The following is an 18,515-nucleotide window of genomic DNA, read 5'->3' on the forward strand; positions in this document are numbered from 1 at the left end:
AGGTGGGGATCCTTTATAGTCAAGTGTGTGGCTTTTGCTTCTACAACAGTGAGATTTACAGGAGACCCTTTGACTGCCCAAACGAGAAGAAACATCTACTACCTAAAACAATAACAATAATTAGCGTGATCGTCTTTTATAACTATGTCAAAGTTTATCTTATGGATGAGAAACGTTAGAAGCTATATTTTTATCCAAAAATTATTTCATAATATATAATTGATTCAAAAATTAATTATAACTGTTAAGTCAATATTGCGAAAAAGCTTAAGAATAAAAATACAGTTCTTACACATTACTCTTTATAGATTATAGAAATTTTGAGAGGGGGGTCCAATTGATCAAGTGAGGATTAGGCAATTGGATGCTCCATGCAAGTCTTGCAAGCTTGATTGGCTAGCTTGGCCTTGATGCTCCCGTTGGTGCCTGTTTGGTCACAACCTTATTTCTCACCATCCAAATAGTATAAAAATAAAAAATAAAAAAAAATAAAAAAGACAAAACAAAAAATAAAAACAAAAAAAAGAAAAGAGCCGCCCGCGAAATGCGAAACGGTCAATCTAAGACAGTAGAAGGCGCGGCCGGTCGGTTACCGTAACGGAAGTTAAAGAAACGGAAGGGTCAACCGTTAAGGGTAAAACAGTAATTCAGGATATGGGAAGTCTATGGCTCAAGTGGATATTAAACAAAAATTTAAAGATAATGATATGGTATTAACTACTACTTATAAGAAATAAAATAATTAAGCAGCTTTTTCATGCTGTTTCGTGAGTTGGATTTAATAAAGGTTTCAAGTCCGAGTCCGAGAGAGAGAGAGAGAGAGAGAGAGTGTGTGGTAAAAAGCGAGAAGCATCTGAGTGAGCGTGTCTGAGTACAGAGAAGAAGAGGGTGAGCTATCTGTGATCTTCATTTTGGGTACGTTAATCTCTGGTTTTCCAAAACCTTTTCTGGGTTCTGTGATTTTTTGTTTGGTTCTTCGGAAAGTTTCTGGAACTCGGGTTTATTTCTTTATGGGTGGATGGTTTTGCAAAGAACTCGCAAAAGGGTCTTAAAGTTCTGGTATTTCAAAGCTTTTGATGGGTTTTTCTCAGCTGATGATGAGTGTGAATCTTCTCAGTGATATGCCATAATTCTGAAAAATCGCGTTTTTTTCCCCTTCGAGGTTCTTTAAGCATCATATTTCAGTTCGTATTGTGCAACTTTCGGTACATAACATTGTTGGATTTTTTTTTTTTACTGAAATTTTAATTATTGTTACCTTTTGTCTTTTTGAAATTTCTGGTTTTCTGCTTAGTTAGGAAAACTTTGATGCATTTTTTTGGGTCACATTTCTAATATTACAGTTTGTATTTATGCAGAATTGTACCTAAAAGCTTTGATCTTTGCATGTTATTCACCGATCTCTGTGAGCCTTTGGGTGAAGGAACGGATCTTTGATCAGTTTCAAGGCATGCTCATCTAATCTATTTTTTTTATAACGTAGTAGAACTTTACTCAAATTACTTGCACGTCGCAAATGCGTACTGTAATTTTGGTGCTTTTTTTTATTTTGTTTATTTCTCCCCCATAAGGTTGCTTTTCTGACCTTGTCATGCTAATAAACCGCCGGTCTGAGGATATGAAGCAATTTAATTCAGTGTCCTTCCAGAACTGCATAGACTTCTCACACGCTATTGAATTGTAAATATTAAGCCTGCATTTAAAAAAAATAAAAATTAAGTACTCTCGTTTTTACCTCTTTGCTGATGTGAAGGTTTTGCATTTAAGAATTATGGACATGGTTTAGAAAATGCTACTTTTATTTTGTGGATGCTTTTTGGTTAGGGAAATTTTGCATCTGGCTTTACCATGTGAGCGTAATTCTTTTTGCTAAATTCTTTATTTAAGTCGATTGTACCAAATAGGAAATTTTGTTTGAATTAATGATGGCTTGGATGGGGTTTAAAACCCGCCAAAAGATGTTTCTGATAAAAGTCTGGTGTTTTAGACTGCTTTAGGTCCATGTGAGCCTTCTTTTCTGGGAATCTCCTTTTCTTGCTATGTGCTTTTCCCTATCTGTCGTCTTTTTCTCTTTTTTTTTTTTTTTCTTTGTTATTAAGCATAGTGATTGGAATTTGAATAAGTAAATTTGATTTGCAGTTGTACTTGAACTTAAGGATTTGTGGACACTGGTCACCCTTTAACATAAGCGGAATATATTTATTCACCCATACTGGAAGTAAATTAAAATCTGGGGCTATCACTGTGTTGGAGTAAATGTCGTTCCGAAGTATAGTTCGTGATGTAAGGGATGGACTAGGAAGCTTATCAAGGCGGAGTTTTGAGGTGAGGCTGCCCGGTCATCACAGGGGGAAATCACATAGCTCAGTCCATGAGTTGCATGATCAGTCTTTAGTAATCCAGAGCAGCCGTTGGGCTAGTCTCCCACCTGAGCTTTTGCGTGATGTGATCAAAAGATTGGAGGCAAGTGAGAGTGCGTGGCCCGCTCGGAAGCATGTTGTTGCATGTGCTGCTGTCTGCAGGACATGGAGGGAAATGTGCAAAGAAATTGTCAAAGGTCCTGAATTCTCTGGGAAGATCACCTTCCCTGTCTCCCTGAAGCAGGTGAGATCTTCATGATCTGTTAACTTGCTTATGAAATAAAGATTGATATGATTGCTTGAAGATCCCTTTTTTAATGTCGTTACTTGGTTTCTATATCTGGAAAGTTAGTATCTTTTTTCCTGGGCAGTATATGGAAAATTGGTTTGAGTGTAAGCACATAAGACTTGTATTTACTTCATTTTAGATAAGAGATCTTCTATCATAGCGGGGTGGCAACTGCAAGGTTCTAACATATTTTTATTTATTTTTTGTTTAACAGCCGGGGCCTCGGGATGGATCCATTCAATGCTTCATTAAGAGGGACAAATCAAATTTAACTTACCATCTTTACCTTTGTCTTAGCCCTGGTAAGCTCATCTTCCAACACTTTGATTGCGTCTAATTTTTTTTTTTTTTTTTAGTAAGTTTATGTGAACTGCCTTGTTTTGTGGATCTTAAAGTGATGCCAGCTGTTAACATGCTATGGCTCTCTGTTTCCTTAACATAATTTACAGTTTTTTACAATGAAATTGAAGGAGTTCTGCAGCTCACATTTATATGGTTTCCTTATTTGTTAAGAACATTTGCAAAACTTATTTGAATTGCCTTTCTTTTTGCGTGTGATATTAATATCGAATTATACTGCTTATACATTTTAATGGCCTCAGATAATTCATTTCTGCAGCATTAGTATTACCCTTCTCTTCTCACTCATGCCACAACCGGGAGCTTCAAAATATTTTTGTGGCATTACTGGGAAACATGATTCTTGGTGAATAAGTAAAAATCTCCTCTATGTAATGACGATACCAAAATGTTTGTTGGAAATAGAAGTGGCTTCCTCCAAGTATTTGAAATGCTAGATTGACATGCATGCTTGTTCTATGGGTGTACTGATATGAATGTTATGTTTCAGTATCCATCTATAACTTTCCATAAATGAGAGTCGCCTTGTGGCAATGATGTCAATGACTTAATATAGTCATTTAGTAGGCTTTATTTGTAAGCAAAGCCATATATGTGACATCTCTAGCTATGGCTATCTTCTTTCACTTGTTGCGAGTTCCAGCCTTACCATACATCAAATGCCGTAGACATCTAGTGCCTATTTCGAACTTTCATTGTCATATGGTACCATTGCATGGCTTTTAAATTTCCTGAAATTCCACTTAGGTTCAGTGTCACTTATGTAAATGTTTGGTCCTGTTTTGGCAAGTAGAAAATTTTGGCTCACGAGTTATGAATTCAAACCAGTTCCTTAAAAAAAATTGGTTTGTCAAAGACATGGTGATTCATGTCTCTTTAGGACAATTTTCATAATGTCTAATTTGTGGTGAGTGACGAATTTTGGGTCGTGACTTGAGAACTCTAATCCAATTCCTTACAATATCTGTTTGATGAATGAATAGTTGTCCATATGTCCTCCAGAAAGCTTGCTGTATGTATTGGTTAAATCAACTGTTGATGCCCAGTAAACAGGGCTGTGGGATTGGATATACTGCCTGCTGGTCCCCTGCATATGGGTTGCTGAATAGTCAGATGATGAGCCACCCTAGATTAATGAAAACTTGAAGGCTTTTTAGCTGCGCATTTCTATCAGCCATATCTTCTATGGGCTGTGCAGACTGCAGTGCTCTTGTGTGGCATTGATTTGAATGTCTCCTACATTTGATTAGGTTTAGTGCATATATCAGCCATCTATGCCCTGTGATTGCATCTTTATTTGGGTAGCATGCTGGCAACCTTTTCTAATTCTGAAGGACGAATTTTTCCTCTGATATTACTGGGTTGATATAAATATCCTTCTAGCTGTTCAAAACTAAGTAGTTTACAAATTTGATATGATACTTATATTGTATGCCAGACCAATATATATCAGCATATTCCATTTCCCATTAGTGGTTATCCTTTTATCTGTGTGTGTGCTCCTAACCAATCTATGGCCCTGCAGCTTTGCTCGTTGAGAATGGGAAATTTCTTCTCTCTGCAAAACGGACCCGACGAACAACTTGCACAGAGTATGTGATATCCATGGATGCAGACAACATTTCAAGATCAAACAGCACTTACATTGGAAAACTGAGGTAGGTCTTGTTCAAATTCTGAATTCTTATGTGTGGTTCCCTAAAATATCTTATACTGGGAGAAAAGGGTGAAGTAGAAGAGAGATATTCAAGTTAAGCACTAAGAAAATATGCAACATTGGAAAGAATTATATGGGCAGCGGACATAGGAAAGAGGTCGGAAATTTCCCCTTGTCTTAAACTCTTTGGACACACTTGAGGGAGGTAGACCTGTGTTTGATGATTCTTGGATGCACTTGCCTCTTCTCCCTTCCAGAGGTCCTCCATGGGTTTCCACCTGGACATGATAGATCTACTGGGCAAGTAACTGATTAAATAAGTGCCCAGCAAAAGTACTAGTCTTATTAGCAACTAAAACACATTGGCTATGTTTGTCTATGTATTTGTATTTTGTATTTTGTTTTCTGTTTTCTGTATACACCAGCTCAAAACAAATACATTAACAGGCAATTCAAAACATAAAATACTTCTCTTAAACTGTATTCTTACTTTGTCATAAGAATATTTTGACAAAATAAGAACTTAACTTTTACTGGAATAGAAGCTCACTATGGTTTTTTTTATTAAAATAAAAACAGTTGGGGTAGCCGTGTAGGGGTGGCCACACGGGCACTTTTTTTTAGAAGAATTTTTTTTTTTTTTTTAATAAGGTTCTGTATATGTTTAGGTTTTCTCAAAATAAGCAGTGTACTTTATAGAAAACACCTTACTTCTTTTTGCTTCATTTGCTCCTTCGGACCCATCTCAAATGTGGAGCCCACCATAATACACTTCTAAAAAGTGTATTCACTTGTGTGTCACATCAAAACGCTTTTTTCAAACCAAAAACACAAAACACTCCCCAAAATTCGTTAACAAACATAGCCATTCTTTCCATGGCTTATTACTTATGTTTTCGAGTTTTTTTTTTCTTCTTTTCTTATCGAGATTATACATATATGCTTCTGTATATTACAGTAATTTGTATATATTTGTCTCATACAAATGAATATTTGATTATTAGAAATTTTGGGAAAAACTTCACTTATCACTCCCGATCTTTCTTCACTTTTGCAATCCTACCTTTAAACTTAAAAAAGTGTCAATTTAGGGTTACATCTTTCAAAAGTTTGCAATGTTAACCATTCCATCCAAATTCAGTGTTAAATCCTAACGAAGGAAGTGAAATGCCCAAAATACCCTGTCCAAATTCAAGATATTTGTAATTTTATAAACATCTTAGGAGTATTTTGGGGATTTCACTCATCAACGGTTTGATTTAATGCTGAATTTTGACGGGAGGGACGACTATATTAGGCAAAAAGACAAAAAGAGTGTGTTTCCACCTAAATTTTTCTTATCACCAGGGCCTACTATATTAGGCAAAGAAGATTCATCTTTTTACGCTTCATTTTATAATTTCGAGCTTATGATCAGGTTGATAGTACAAATGTGTGCATCAATCTCTTCTATTAAATGCATACTGTTCTTTGTTTCAGGTCAAATTTTCTGGGCACAAAATTCATAATTTATGATACACAGCCTCCCTACAATAATGGGCAGCTGTCCCCTCCTGGCCGAAGCCGTAGGTTTTACTCAAAAAAGGTTTCTCCCAAGGTCCCGACTGGCAGCTACAACATTGCCCAGGTCATATATGAGCTCAATGTGCTAGGCACTAGGGGCCCACGCAGGATGCAGTGCACAATGCACTCAATCCCTGCCGCAGCGCTTGAGCCAGGTGGCACTGTTCCCGGCCAACCTGAGCTCCTCCCTCGTGCCCTTGAGGACTCATTCCGAAGTATTTCCTTTTCAAAATCAATTGATAACTCAACCGAGTTTAGCAGCTCCAGGTTCTCTGATATTATTGGGTCCCGTGATGAAGAAGAAGGAAAAGAGAGACCCTTGGTTCTCCGAAACAAGGCACCAAGATGGCACGAGCAGTTGCAGTGTTGGTGCCTCAACTTCCGTGGGAGGGTGACTGTTGCCTCTGTGAAGAACTTTCAGCTAATTGCTGCAACACAGCCTGCTGCTGGTGCACCAACACCATCACAGCCAGCCCCATCTGATCATGACAAGATAATTCTGCAGTTTGGTAAGGTTGGCAAGGATATGTTCACCATGGATTACCGATATCCTCTGTCTGCATTTCAGGCTTTTGCCATTTGCTTGAGCAGCTTTGACACTAAGTTGGCATGTGAATAGAAGACGAGTAATTATGGTGAGAAATAGAAATTCTAGTTAATAATCTTTTTTTTTTTTCTTCTTTCTTCTCTTTTCTAGGGTTTCATAGGATGGAGTGGTTGTATGCATTCATTTGTAAAACTCAATGCCCTCCAACAAGAACAATACTAGTTCACATCGGACCCTTCTTTTCCTTTTCGTTTGTTTTATCCTTTTCAGTTTGCTTTGTATGGTTCCATTTTCTGTCTTTTGTTGTTAGAACTTACACTTCAACTTACAATTATCTTTAGTGCTTTGAAAAGAACAATTAAGTCTTAAAAGTTGTTTGTTTGGTAGGTTATCAATTTGCCTTGTCTGTTTGCTGCAATTCCATGAATTCTACCATAGAAGATAATGAGTTCAGTGGATACCCTTTGGTTAGTATTGCAGCAACCACCAAACAGACCGCACTCGCTTCTGTGGAATTTGTTACGCTATGTGTGCTTCTTAATGTCAACGTTCGGTTGAAGCCCTTTTGGCTTTTTGCCTGATTTGATGAATAAGATGGAAGTAATGCAAACTGCGGAGTGCAGCACACGCCACACACACTAGTTGTAACACTAGTTCAAACGTGAGAAAAAAACAAGAACCAAGATAAACCAAATATATTGTAACAGATGCGTCAAATATTTACAAAGGATCCTATTCTAAATCGAGTTCTGAGGTTCTTTCCTTTTAGTAAGTTGTAATCTTTGCAGTAACCTTGAAGCTCCTTGCCTTCGAAGAATTTATTGCCTAATGAAGCTCATAATTTTGTTCCTTTATTTCTCTTCTAGTTAAAGGATTCTCTTTCTTGCAAAGGATCTCATGATTTGTCTACACTAGTTGACGTAGTGTTTTTTTCTCAAGTGGCTGGTAAAGTATTAATTAAACATTCAAATTCATCATTTCCAATTAATTTAAGTTTTAAGATAACAGTATCTCCAGCAGTTGATGGTTATTTTAGTCACTCAAAATCAACTTTTTTAGTTTAGCTACTATTTTTTCACAATGAACTACAGCAGACTATCTATTTTACAATCTACTTTATTTAAATATTGTTTTTAATCTATTTTTTATTATAGATAGAGGAGAGAGGGAGAGGGAGAGAGAGGAGAGAGGAGAAAGAAAGAATAAAAAATGTTTAGAAGGTGCTACAGTGAACTTTCAAATATGAAAGTTCATTGTAACAAATTTTAAGAAAATTGCTATTCTAAAAGGTCTGCTAGAGCACCAAAATTGCTAAATTTAACTTGAAAGTTAGTTTAAAAGCCCTGCTAGAGATGCTCAAGTGATCATTTAACCTGATATCAAATCTGTGGTCTTATTTTGAACCCTGACTCTACAATTTACTTTTCATTTCAATTAAATATTTCAACCTCACTTGAGTATGAGAATTAATATGATCTCATGTAAACTTTTAGGGGATAAGGCGTGATTTACCCAATTTACCCACATGTATGTTGGGTCTCTCTACTTTCTCTACTGTCCCTTAATCACAAGAAAACAGAGTCACCAAGATTAAGAGGAACCTCAACTATGCTGGTGTGTGAATATATATATGGGTAGTGAAAGAAAGGAAGAAGAGGTTTAAAGAGGAACCTCAACTCTCAACACATACGTTGACTTAAAAATACTTGTCTTATTTTGTTATTAGCACTCAAAACAATAACACTCACAACTTACAATCAAATGCTCCTACTTCTAACCACACTGGACATCTCAGAAGATCGACCTTTTATTTCACAATTAAGAGGTATCATGCTGCATGTCTAGTTTTCACTCTTATCACCATATTGTTCCCCTTTTCTCTCCTCCTTCCGGATTAAGAGTGGGAGAGACCCACCTTTGTAGTCCTTTCCCCCTTCCCCTCTTTGCTTAGAAAAAAAAAAAAAAAAAACCTTTTGAAAGCTGCCAACATGAGTTCTGGTTGGACAAGGAAGCCTCAAACGTCGACACAGCAGTTCCATTATGCAGCAAACATGATACTAGACAAATATTTACATATAAATGTATAAATAACACTTACAAAGGCAATGCATGGGTTAACTGTGTCGCAGAAAAAGGTACAAAAACAGTAGTGATTGAGCATTGAGCCTTGAGCCTTGGGGCTCAATCAGGACCGTTGACAGAGTTACGAGAGGTGAGCACTGTTTGGCATCCTAAGCTGACGAAAAGAGACCTTCTTGGGCTTCTCATGGAGGCATATATGCACTCCTGTCTCTGTGGACTGAGTGCCGTGCTATAACTCCCACCATTTTGGTCTGAGAACTCGCTAAGTACTGGAATACGACAACTCCTCCAAACATGTTGAAAAGTATGAGGCCCTCTCTCTCTCTCTCTCTCTCTCTCAGACAAGCACAAACACATAGAGACAGAAGATATAAATACCAAAACATAGATGTTATTATATTGTGAGTTGTCAGATACATGTTGTAGGAAAAAAGTAGGTGGGATAATTAAAACCATTCAGTTGATTTTGAGAGGCTGTGAAGGTGCATTGCACTATAGCCTTGGCTATCGTAAGCATGGCTTGAGCATGTTTTGTTCTTTTCCTTGTTTTTTAGTGCGTATAAAAAACTCAAAATGTTCAAATGTTGTTGTTTGTCGGTTCATATTATCGTAAGAGATTATCGCCACTGCTTTTGTAGCTTGTAAAAGAATCTGGTAGGCCCCAAGAGATATGGCTTTACCACTATAACAATTTTAGGAGAAAATGAATAGCTAGTACTCATTGCATGAATCATATATATAAAATGATGATCATGAAGCAACTTGCTTTCAAAGGATCATCTTTCTTTCTCTTGCTTGCACAAAAAGGTTAATCTTATGGACCTAACTCACAAGAGTGCCAACATATAGAGTGCCTATCTTTTGCGCATGTACATTGTGAGAGAGAGAGAGAGAGAGATTTTGTTTATAGTGATGGTTGGTGGAGCACTAAATCTGAAGATTGCAGCAAGCATATATAGATATATAAATATGGCTGCAGAACAATGGATTGCAAATGGACTCTCACATATGTAGTGGTCACTAGCTAGTGCAACTTTTAGAAGATAAAGCACTTCGACTATTAAATTGGGATTCCTTTGTGACTGAACTACTGCTAACTGGCAAGCACATAGAAAGGTTTTGGTGCAAAAATAGATCCAAGAATGATAGAATAGCTATTTATTTTATTTAACAAGCCTGGAATGGCTATTTTCCCATAATAAATGAAAAGCTCTAAAAAAAAATATCCCAAAAGAACGAGGAGGCATTGTTGTTCCAGCATTAATATTTTTATAAGGGTATTTTAGAGAGCGTTTTAACTCACGGTTGGCGTGCCATCTAATCTAGCGATGACTGAGGGTTAGACACTTGTCAATTCTGACTCATGTTTTAAGAACCACCTTTCAGAAAAGATAAGAGAGAAATTTTGAAAAACAGGGTCTCATATCACACACACACAAACTTAGTTGAATAGTCTTTCACTTTATGAATCACGTCGAATATGCTAGATGCCATTTATTGTCCTATTATGTAAGAGCTTCGTGGGGGTTAAATAGATAACTGTTGGCCAACGTGGCATAACAATTGACGTGACTACAATTTTTTAGTCGATAATAAAATTATTAGGGTAAAGTTGACTTACCCCTCAAAATTATCACATCAATGACAATTTACCCCTTAAACCCTCAAACTACTACCTTAATGATAATTTACCTTTCAAACTATCAATTGCGACAATTTACCCTCCTAACTACCACCCCAAATTTTTTTTTTTTTTTAAAAAAAGACAAAATTACCCTTACTAAAATAAAAACAAAAATAATAAATTTTTAATTTTTTCAAAAATTTTAAAGTATTTTTGTCTAATTAAAAATTATATAAAAATAATTTCATCATTTTGCTAACATTAGGGAGTACATTGTTATTATTTTAGTAGCTTGAAAAGTAAATTATCACAATTGATAATTTGAAGGTAAATTGTAATTGCAATGATAGTTTGAAGGGATTAAAAGAATTTTACCCAAATTATTAACGCAATTTAAGTAATTTGCTATTTATACAGAATATTTTGATAGCCCAGGAAGCTTTTATTGCTAAACTGATTTTGCATTTCTTTCCTTTCTAAAACATGCCAAAGAGATTACAAGAAGCATTTGCTCCACAACACAAAAAGGAGATTAAAGAACAGAAACAATGGAGAAAAAGAGTAAGATAGAAAAGGACGACACAAGTAGGAATTAATAGCTCACAAAATAATAACTAAATCAGGCAGGATAGAAGAAGCTTTTATTGCTGTCCAGAAAGGGCAGCAGAGATGCAATCTGAAGCAGCTGTTTGTACTTTGAATGTCCACCGTCCAAACCTGTGGTGAAAGAAAAAGGGGAGTAATTGCAAACTGTCGCTCAAAGGGGCCACAAGGATCAGCAGTCAATGATTCTAATAATAATGTTGAAAAAGACATGCAGAAAAGCTTATTCATCCCCCAAAAGAAAAGAAACAAAAAATGCAGAAAATAATCTAAATTTTGTGGCAAGCTTTGATGGTGTCCAACAACATTCAAACCAAATCATCGTTTTACTCATAAATCCTGCAGAAATTCATCATCACATTGGGACCCAAAAATCCTGCAGAGTCAAAATATGAAAACAGTAGCACATGCATTCAAAGATGATGGCATGCAGTCCTGCAATAATAACCACATACATTACATAATAGATTGCTTATTGGGGGGGGTTGGGAAATCAAACAAACTTTTCTGGATTATGAGAAGGATCAAATTAGTTTATGGAAAGAAAAAAATGGAGGGGCTTTTCAATATACAAGAAAGATTAAACATGGTAACTTGTCAACACAGAGAGTACAAGAGTAGACAAATTTGGAAGGTAACATACTTTATTATATATGCACGTCACATAAATTATAGTTCTTCAACCAGCTAAAGATATAGTGAAAAATGGACCACTAGCATATACATATATATTATATGCATGAATGGAGTGTGAATAGACGTGGCTACAACCAAAAGATAAAGTAATAGATACAGTAAAAGAATGCTGCCAAGTGCCAACTCTCAGATTATAATATATTATCCGTAATTTTATACCAAGAACTGTTTTCATTTTTCAAACTTCGTAAACTATTCTCAAAAAGTTAAAGCTTTTCACAACACCAAAAAGGACTAGCTTAAAAGCAAAGCCCTCAGATCTCATAGCTTAGAACAGATCATCTACGGTTAAAGCTACTGGCTTTCATCACAGACCTTCTCACACCACCAAATTATAAACACACGCACGCGCACACACACACACACACACAGAATCAAACAGAAATGGCTGGTGCAAAAAGTGAACTATGAATGAAAGCCAGGCAACCGCTCAATACTTTTGAGTTGTCCATCATTGGGCAAAATGGATTGTGGTTGATAAACGTACCCTTTGGTGCATATAAATAAATCCAAGGGCTACTCACAAACCTAACATCAACTGGAAGTGCTCAGGTGGATTGGCCACTAGGCAAAGAAGTATTAAAACAACTAGAGATAATTATTTGAAATTTAAATAAAAAATTTTGCAAGGAAAAATAAATAAAGACTAAAATCTTACCTACTAAAACTCGAAAACACAATCTTTCAGGGTAACCAAACATTCCTCAATTCTCATAGCTATAAGAAGTTTAAGATTCTCATTAGCCATTCAACATCTTAATGGTTACATAAAGTATATCAACCACAACAACCACCTCCACCTCCACCACCAACAAAACCAAAAAAAAAATAATGATAAAAATAACAGTGGAAGAAGAAAAAAAAAAAGCAGTAGCTACTTTAAAAATGGTGAGCGGTTTTGGAAGTGGTGGCTACTAACAAACCAAAGCAACGCTGCACACTAGTGTTCATACTCAGGCAGAATGTGAGATCAAACTTTTCAGTCATACAAACGGAAAAATTTAGACCAGGTAATCTCATTAAAAGAAACAATATTTCTCTCGAAAATTCAACTAGGTTATACCATATGTTCCTTCAATATATTGCCAAAGCCAGATGAACATATATATTTGAATCAAACCAAACAAAATGCAAAACTGTTTCTTGTTGGCTAGATAGAGCTTTCTAGGTCATAATTGCATCGAATAAAGTAATATACTTATATACCACTCAGACCCCAGTACACAAATCATTACTCAATACAAACTAAATTAACTCTGAACATCTAAAGCAAAGTACAGAAACATAACTTATTATCCACAACGATAACAAATATTAAAGTATTGGGTGTTTTTACGCTAAATAAAAAAAATTAAGCAACACATAAAACAACAAAACAGGTAAAAAATTATATAATACACAGTAAAAGAGGCAACTAAGACCGAATCACATTGCCCGGGTTCTTAATCGGTGCTCTAGGATCTGCGAAATCTAATCCACAGTACATGAATGGGTTAAGTTGAGATAGCATGAAAATTGTTCTGTCTGGGATGATATTTACGCAACCAGAAAAAAGTCTGGACTTCAACAAAGTCATCCTTTATATTAGACCAGATCACCATACAGATGGAGAAACCAGTATGCTGTATGAAAGCCCTCAGATCTCATAATAGCTTTGAACAGATCATCTACAGCTTTATGCAAATGGCATTCATCAAAAAGCCTTTGCGCACCAACAAAGATAAATATTCATACATACATAAAACATATTATATAGATAATGGAGAAGAGAAGGTGGTGGTGGTGGCAGTGTGTAAAGGACAGAGATAAATTGAAACCATGCAACCACTCAATAAAGATCAGTTATCCATCATTGGACAAGTTAGATATGTTGACTGCCAAATGTAAACCATATCACAATTGAGAGACTCAATCATCATGGAACCCACTCGAGAAATAACTAGGATCAACAAAAGGCAAAAGAATGACAAAGAAGATGATGGGTTTTTGGACTTGAACTCTGGAAAATAAACGATGCAAAGAAATAAGAGTAACAAGAAACAGGAAAAAAGAGCATGAAAAATGAAACTGTAGTCATCCTACTTATATGAACAATTGATCTCTGATAGGAACCCGAGGGTTCACTCACTTGAAAATCACAAAATAAATGGAAAGATAACATAATCAATCGATTCAGGGGGATCAGGCCTTCAAAAAAAAAAACACATAACTAAAAAAAAAAATCCCTGAGTAGCACATTTTAAACTCAAAATATCTAGTGTACCCGTCTGACTAGCATGCCTAAGAGTGCAATATCCAAAGACTTCAGAGATCCACTGTCTAATCTAGGCTCAATAGACTAATGAAACTCGGATTACAAAGGATGGGAACTTGTAGGAACAGTTTGGCCTCAAAATGGACTTTTTTTATCTCTGATTTTAATCATCACCCTTACAAATTCAAACCGCATATAATTCTTGAAACTTTGGTGATTTTTGTGAAGGAATAAAAGGCTAGTGGTGTTGAACAATACGAATAACGGGTTGAGGATATGAAATTGTTAAATTGCAACAAAAAAAACTAAATTGCAAAAACTCAACAATGACAGTATGACGGAATCAATTAAGCATCTTTCTTCTTCAATTGTCCAAGGTTACTTCAAAACTAGAATTAAGTGAGCGCAGTCTAGCACATTAGATTCACATGACCTGCTATAGATTTGAATTCACACTTTTTCCTATAAGTAATATAGATTAATGTTTTTTTTTTTTGATAAGTGAGTAATATAGATTAATGTTAACTCTAGTAGATGAAAGATCAAGAAAATTGCAAAGCAAAACATAATATTATGAACTATTTAAAATCGTAAGTCAACTTTCCAAATTTGAAGAGATTCAATATTTTGATAAGAAACCAAAAAAAGAAAAAAGAAAAAAGAGAGATAAAATTTACAAGAGAGACAAAGGCATAAACAAAATACTCGACATAGTGTTCAAAAAAAAAAAAAAAAACTGTCAGATATAGCTTTCTAGGCTGCATTTCCATCAATAATGCAGTGAAAACCTGCTCAGAGCCCAGTGCATTTATCATCATTCACTACATAAATATAACCCAACTTAAAACCCAAAAACCCATTATGAAGAACTTGTGTAAGATATCATTGACAGAAAAACTGGAAATAAGAAAAGAAAAAAGAATAAGAAAAAAAATGATGCGCACAACGGCTAAGCTGGTTTTGCAACACCTGCATGTGAAAATAAAATCAATGTATGTAAAAGCCCTCAGATCTCATAGCTTTAAATTGAATAATCCACAGTCTATTCTATCAATGCAATCACGTTCAATCAGAAGCCTTTACAAACTAACCAAAAAAATATGAGTGTATATGCATGTGTATGTATGTATGCATGAATAAAGGAATAATGCAACTCTTCACACCCGTCTATCACACATACACACTCATATAAAGCAGAGGTGGCGGTGAGTAAACACTAGTAATGAATGAAAACCTTGCAAACCACTCAACACAGTAAACACAGTAAGATTTGTACATCATCGGGGAAATAAGGGTTCAATAGTCTATGCTAAATGCAAGCCACAGCGCACCTTGGCATAACAAACACCCAATAAAATCAACCAAAAAAAAATTGAAACATTGCATAAAATCCAACACTAAGATCTGTTACAGATAAAGAGAATGGAGAGCAAAGGAGTAAGAGAGAAGAAGCTCATTAGGGCTGGCTGATTCTTGTGAAGGAATAAAAGGTTAGTGGTGTTGAACAATCCGAATATTGGGTTTAGGATATGAAATTGTTAAATTGAAAAAAATAAATAAATAAATTGCAAAAAACCAACAATGGCAGTATGAAGGAAACAAACATCTTTCTTCTTCAATAACAGTCTAAGGCTACCACAAAACTAGAATTAAGTAAGCATGTTATAGCACATTAGATTCACATAACCTGTTATAGATTTGAATTCACCGTTTTTTCTGTAAGTAGTATAGATTGATGTTTAACTCTAATTGATGAAAGATCAAGAAAATTAAAAGCAAACCATAGTAATATGAACTATGTAAAATCTTAAGAATTCCATTTTCCAAATTTTAAGAGATTCAACATATTGATAAGAAACCAGAAAAAAACAATTTTCGAGAATAAAAAACCGAAAAAAATTATAGGAGAGACAAAAGCAAAACTAACATGAATGCTCATAATAGAACCTTGTTTAACTAAAAGAAACCATTGAAAAAAGAAAATATATATAACATTTGAGGCCTCAATGCAAAACACATAACTCTCAGCAGCTTTCTAATACTAACGGATGTGAAGAAATTACAAAACATAAAATACACCACAGGGGAAGAAAAGAGGAGCTGGCTAAGCCTTCAGATTCTTATATTCGTGGACAGCGAAGCTTATGATTTTCATTAAAAGCCTTCCCACATCTTAGAAGATAATGGAAACAACAGCAACAACAAACAGCACCAACAAGTACACATGCTGGCCGGTATACACAAGATGATGGGGGTTCATAATGAAAATCAATATAAGCGTCCCAACACATTGCACATGCATCATTGGGCAGACGAGAAGTCTTTTCAGGCTCTTAGAAAATAGTTTATGGATGAAGAAATCCAATCAGAGAACTCTTCAATTTAAGAACAGCAAAACAAAATACAAGTAAAAAAACAGATCAATAGAGTCTAAAAAAAGTCTAGCAAACTGGTAGAAGTGGAAAAGTAATGGGAGATTAACAACCATAATTATATGTAACCAAGGCATTCATGTTAGAACAAGCGCTGAAATATGGGGGCTCGTCAGTAGTCCAGACATAAACATAAAAAAATGCACAACTTTAATAGTTTATGGATGACTACAGTTATTTTCAGAATGGAATGCATAAAAATGATGATATTCAAAAGTACATCAATGTATAAAGTTTCCAAAACTTCAATGGAAAGCTTCGGCACATTGCAATAAACAATTACAAGTGAAAACAATTTAAATAGCATGGGTGACCCCTTTTCAAATGTGCCTGTACTGTAAATGAACAAATCAGTCATTGCAATGAGATATGCAGCCAAGTAAAAATCACGCAAAGTGAGTCACATTGTCAGTCCAGGCAAGGATAACTTTTTGCTACTCCCAAACTGTTCTGAAGACACAATTGAAACAAGATCAAATACGAATCAGAATAACATATAGGCAACAAGCCACCACCTTTATGGCAGAAGAAACCATTAAACAATAAGAGTGCAACAAAGGTATCACAAAAGAAGTCAGCTTGTGGACCACTAACGACATTTGATAGTTCAAGAATCAGAAATTCACATCAAATTAGGTTTTAAATTAAAAATAAAAAGATAAAGGAACAATGTAGATAACTTATAGAAGAAAAAATCTGATATTCAAACAGCATGAAATAAATGTAAATATCTTAGAAAAAGCCCTCAGATCTCATAGCTATTTGGGTCATCGACAGCATCCATTAGATTTTCACCAAGGGCCTTTCCACATCAACCGCCGCAATAAGAAAGGGAGAAAGAAAGAAATAAAGAGAGAGAGAGGGAGGGAGAGAGAGAGAGTGAGGGGATCAGAGAGGGATAAAAGTATGGCGTATAGCATTACTTTTAGGAAAAAGCTGACGATGACAGGGAAGGCTCGTAGTGAAAACCCATGTAACCGCTCCATACAAATGAGTTTTCCATCATGGGGCAAATGAAAATGCACATGGAAACACAATTAGAGCCCTTAGACTACTTACGGATCAACAACTACTGCAAAGAAGCAGAACAACAGTACGACTACATTTTCATCACCCTAATCCATCACTATGGCTCAGTGCACATATGTGAGCGGAATAATTCTAGTTAGCAAAAGAATGTAACCCCACATCAGATAATTCAGAAAACATAACTTACAAAGCATAAACAAAATACTCTACAAAGTGTTAAAAAAACAAACTGGTCAGATATAGCTTTCTAGGCTGCATTTCCATCAATAATGCAGTGAAAAACTGCTCAGAGCCCAGTGCATTTATCATCATTCACTACATAAATATAATCCAACTGAAACCCCAAAAACCCATTACGAAAAACTTGTGTAAAGTTGTAAACCACTCAGATATCATTGACAGAAAAACCACAAAAAAAAAAAAGCGAAATTGAATTCAACAAAAGGACCAACCTAGTTTTGCAATACAATGCATGTGAAAATCAAACCAAGGCATATAAAAGCCCTCAGATCTCATAGCTTTAAACTGAATCATCCACGGTCTTTCAATGCAATGGAGCTCAAACAGAAGCCTTTACAAACCACCACCAAAAAATATGAGTGTATATATGTATAAAGAAAGAGTAATGCTACTCTTCACAGGATTTGGCTTAGGTGCTGTAAAAAAAATCCCTCATCACACCCATTTTATCAAACATATACACTCGTACAAAGAGGTGGTGGTGAGTAAAGGCTAGTAATGAATGAAAACCAAGCGAACCGCTCAATACAGTAAGAGTTGTACATCATCGGCCAAATTAGGCCTCGTTGCTCGGCGCTAAATGCAAGCCACAGCTCAGCTTAGCATAATCACACCCAATAAAATCAACGAAAACCAAAGAAAAAAAAAAAAAAAAAAAAGATAAATTGCAAAAAACCCAACACTAAACAGAGAAAGAGAACAGAGGCGAGAGCATAGGAGAAAGAAAAAAGAAGCTTATTAGGGTTTGTCGGCGATTCCTGAACTTAAATAGCATTTGA

General features: G+C 35.5%; 1 protein-coding gene, 1 long non-coding RNA gene and 2 other non-coding genes across 4 annotated transcripts; 1 reads left to right on the top strand and 3 right to left on the bottom strand.

Annotated features, from left to right (window-relative positions):
- Nucleotides 1-789: 789 nt before the first annotated feature.
- LOC132183777 (tubby-like F-box protein 8) lies at nt 790-7,074 on the top strand. The gene is made up of 5 exons (XM_059597194.1): nt 790-915; nt 2,140-2,604; nt 2,864-2,951; nt 4,535-4,667; nt 6,146-7,074. The coding sequence occupies exons 2-5, from the start codon at nt 2,257-2,259 to the stop codon at nt 6,846-6,848; spliced, it is 1,272 nt and encodes a 423-aa protein (XP_059453177.1). The 5' UTR covers nt 790-915; nt 2,140-2,256; the 3' UTR covers nt 6,849-7,074.
- Nucleotides 7,075-10,901: 3,827 nt separating this feature from the next.
- On the bottom strand, nt 10,902-18,381 carry LOC132184764 (uncharacterized). The gene is made up of 2 exons (XR_009440584.1): nt 17,949-18,381; nt 10,902-11,199 (listed from the first exon to the last, which is right to left on the bottom strand). It is a non-coding gene; the product is annotated as an uncharacterized LOC132184764 (long non-coding RNA).
- LOC132185990 (small nucleolar RNA snoR118) lies at nt 14,772-14,857 on the bottom strand. The gene has a single exon (XR_009440674.1). It is a non-coding gene; the product is annotated as a small nucleolar RNA snoR118 (small nucleolar RNA).
- On the bottom strand, nt 17,727-17,812 carry LOC132185989 (small nucleolar RNA snoR118). Its single transcript, XR_009440673.1, has one exon. It is a non-coding gene; the product is annotated as a small nucleolar RNA snoR118 (small nucleolar RNA).
- Nucleotides 18,382-18,515: the final 134 nt, after the last annotated feature.

This window comes from Corylus avellana, chromosome ca6 (genome assembly GCF_901000735.1).
Source record: "Corylus avellana chromosome ca6, CavTom2PMs-1.0".
Classification (NCBI taxonomy): Eukaryota; Viridiplantae; Streptophyta; class Magnoliopsida; order Fagales; family Betulaceae; genus Corylus; species Corylus avellana.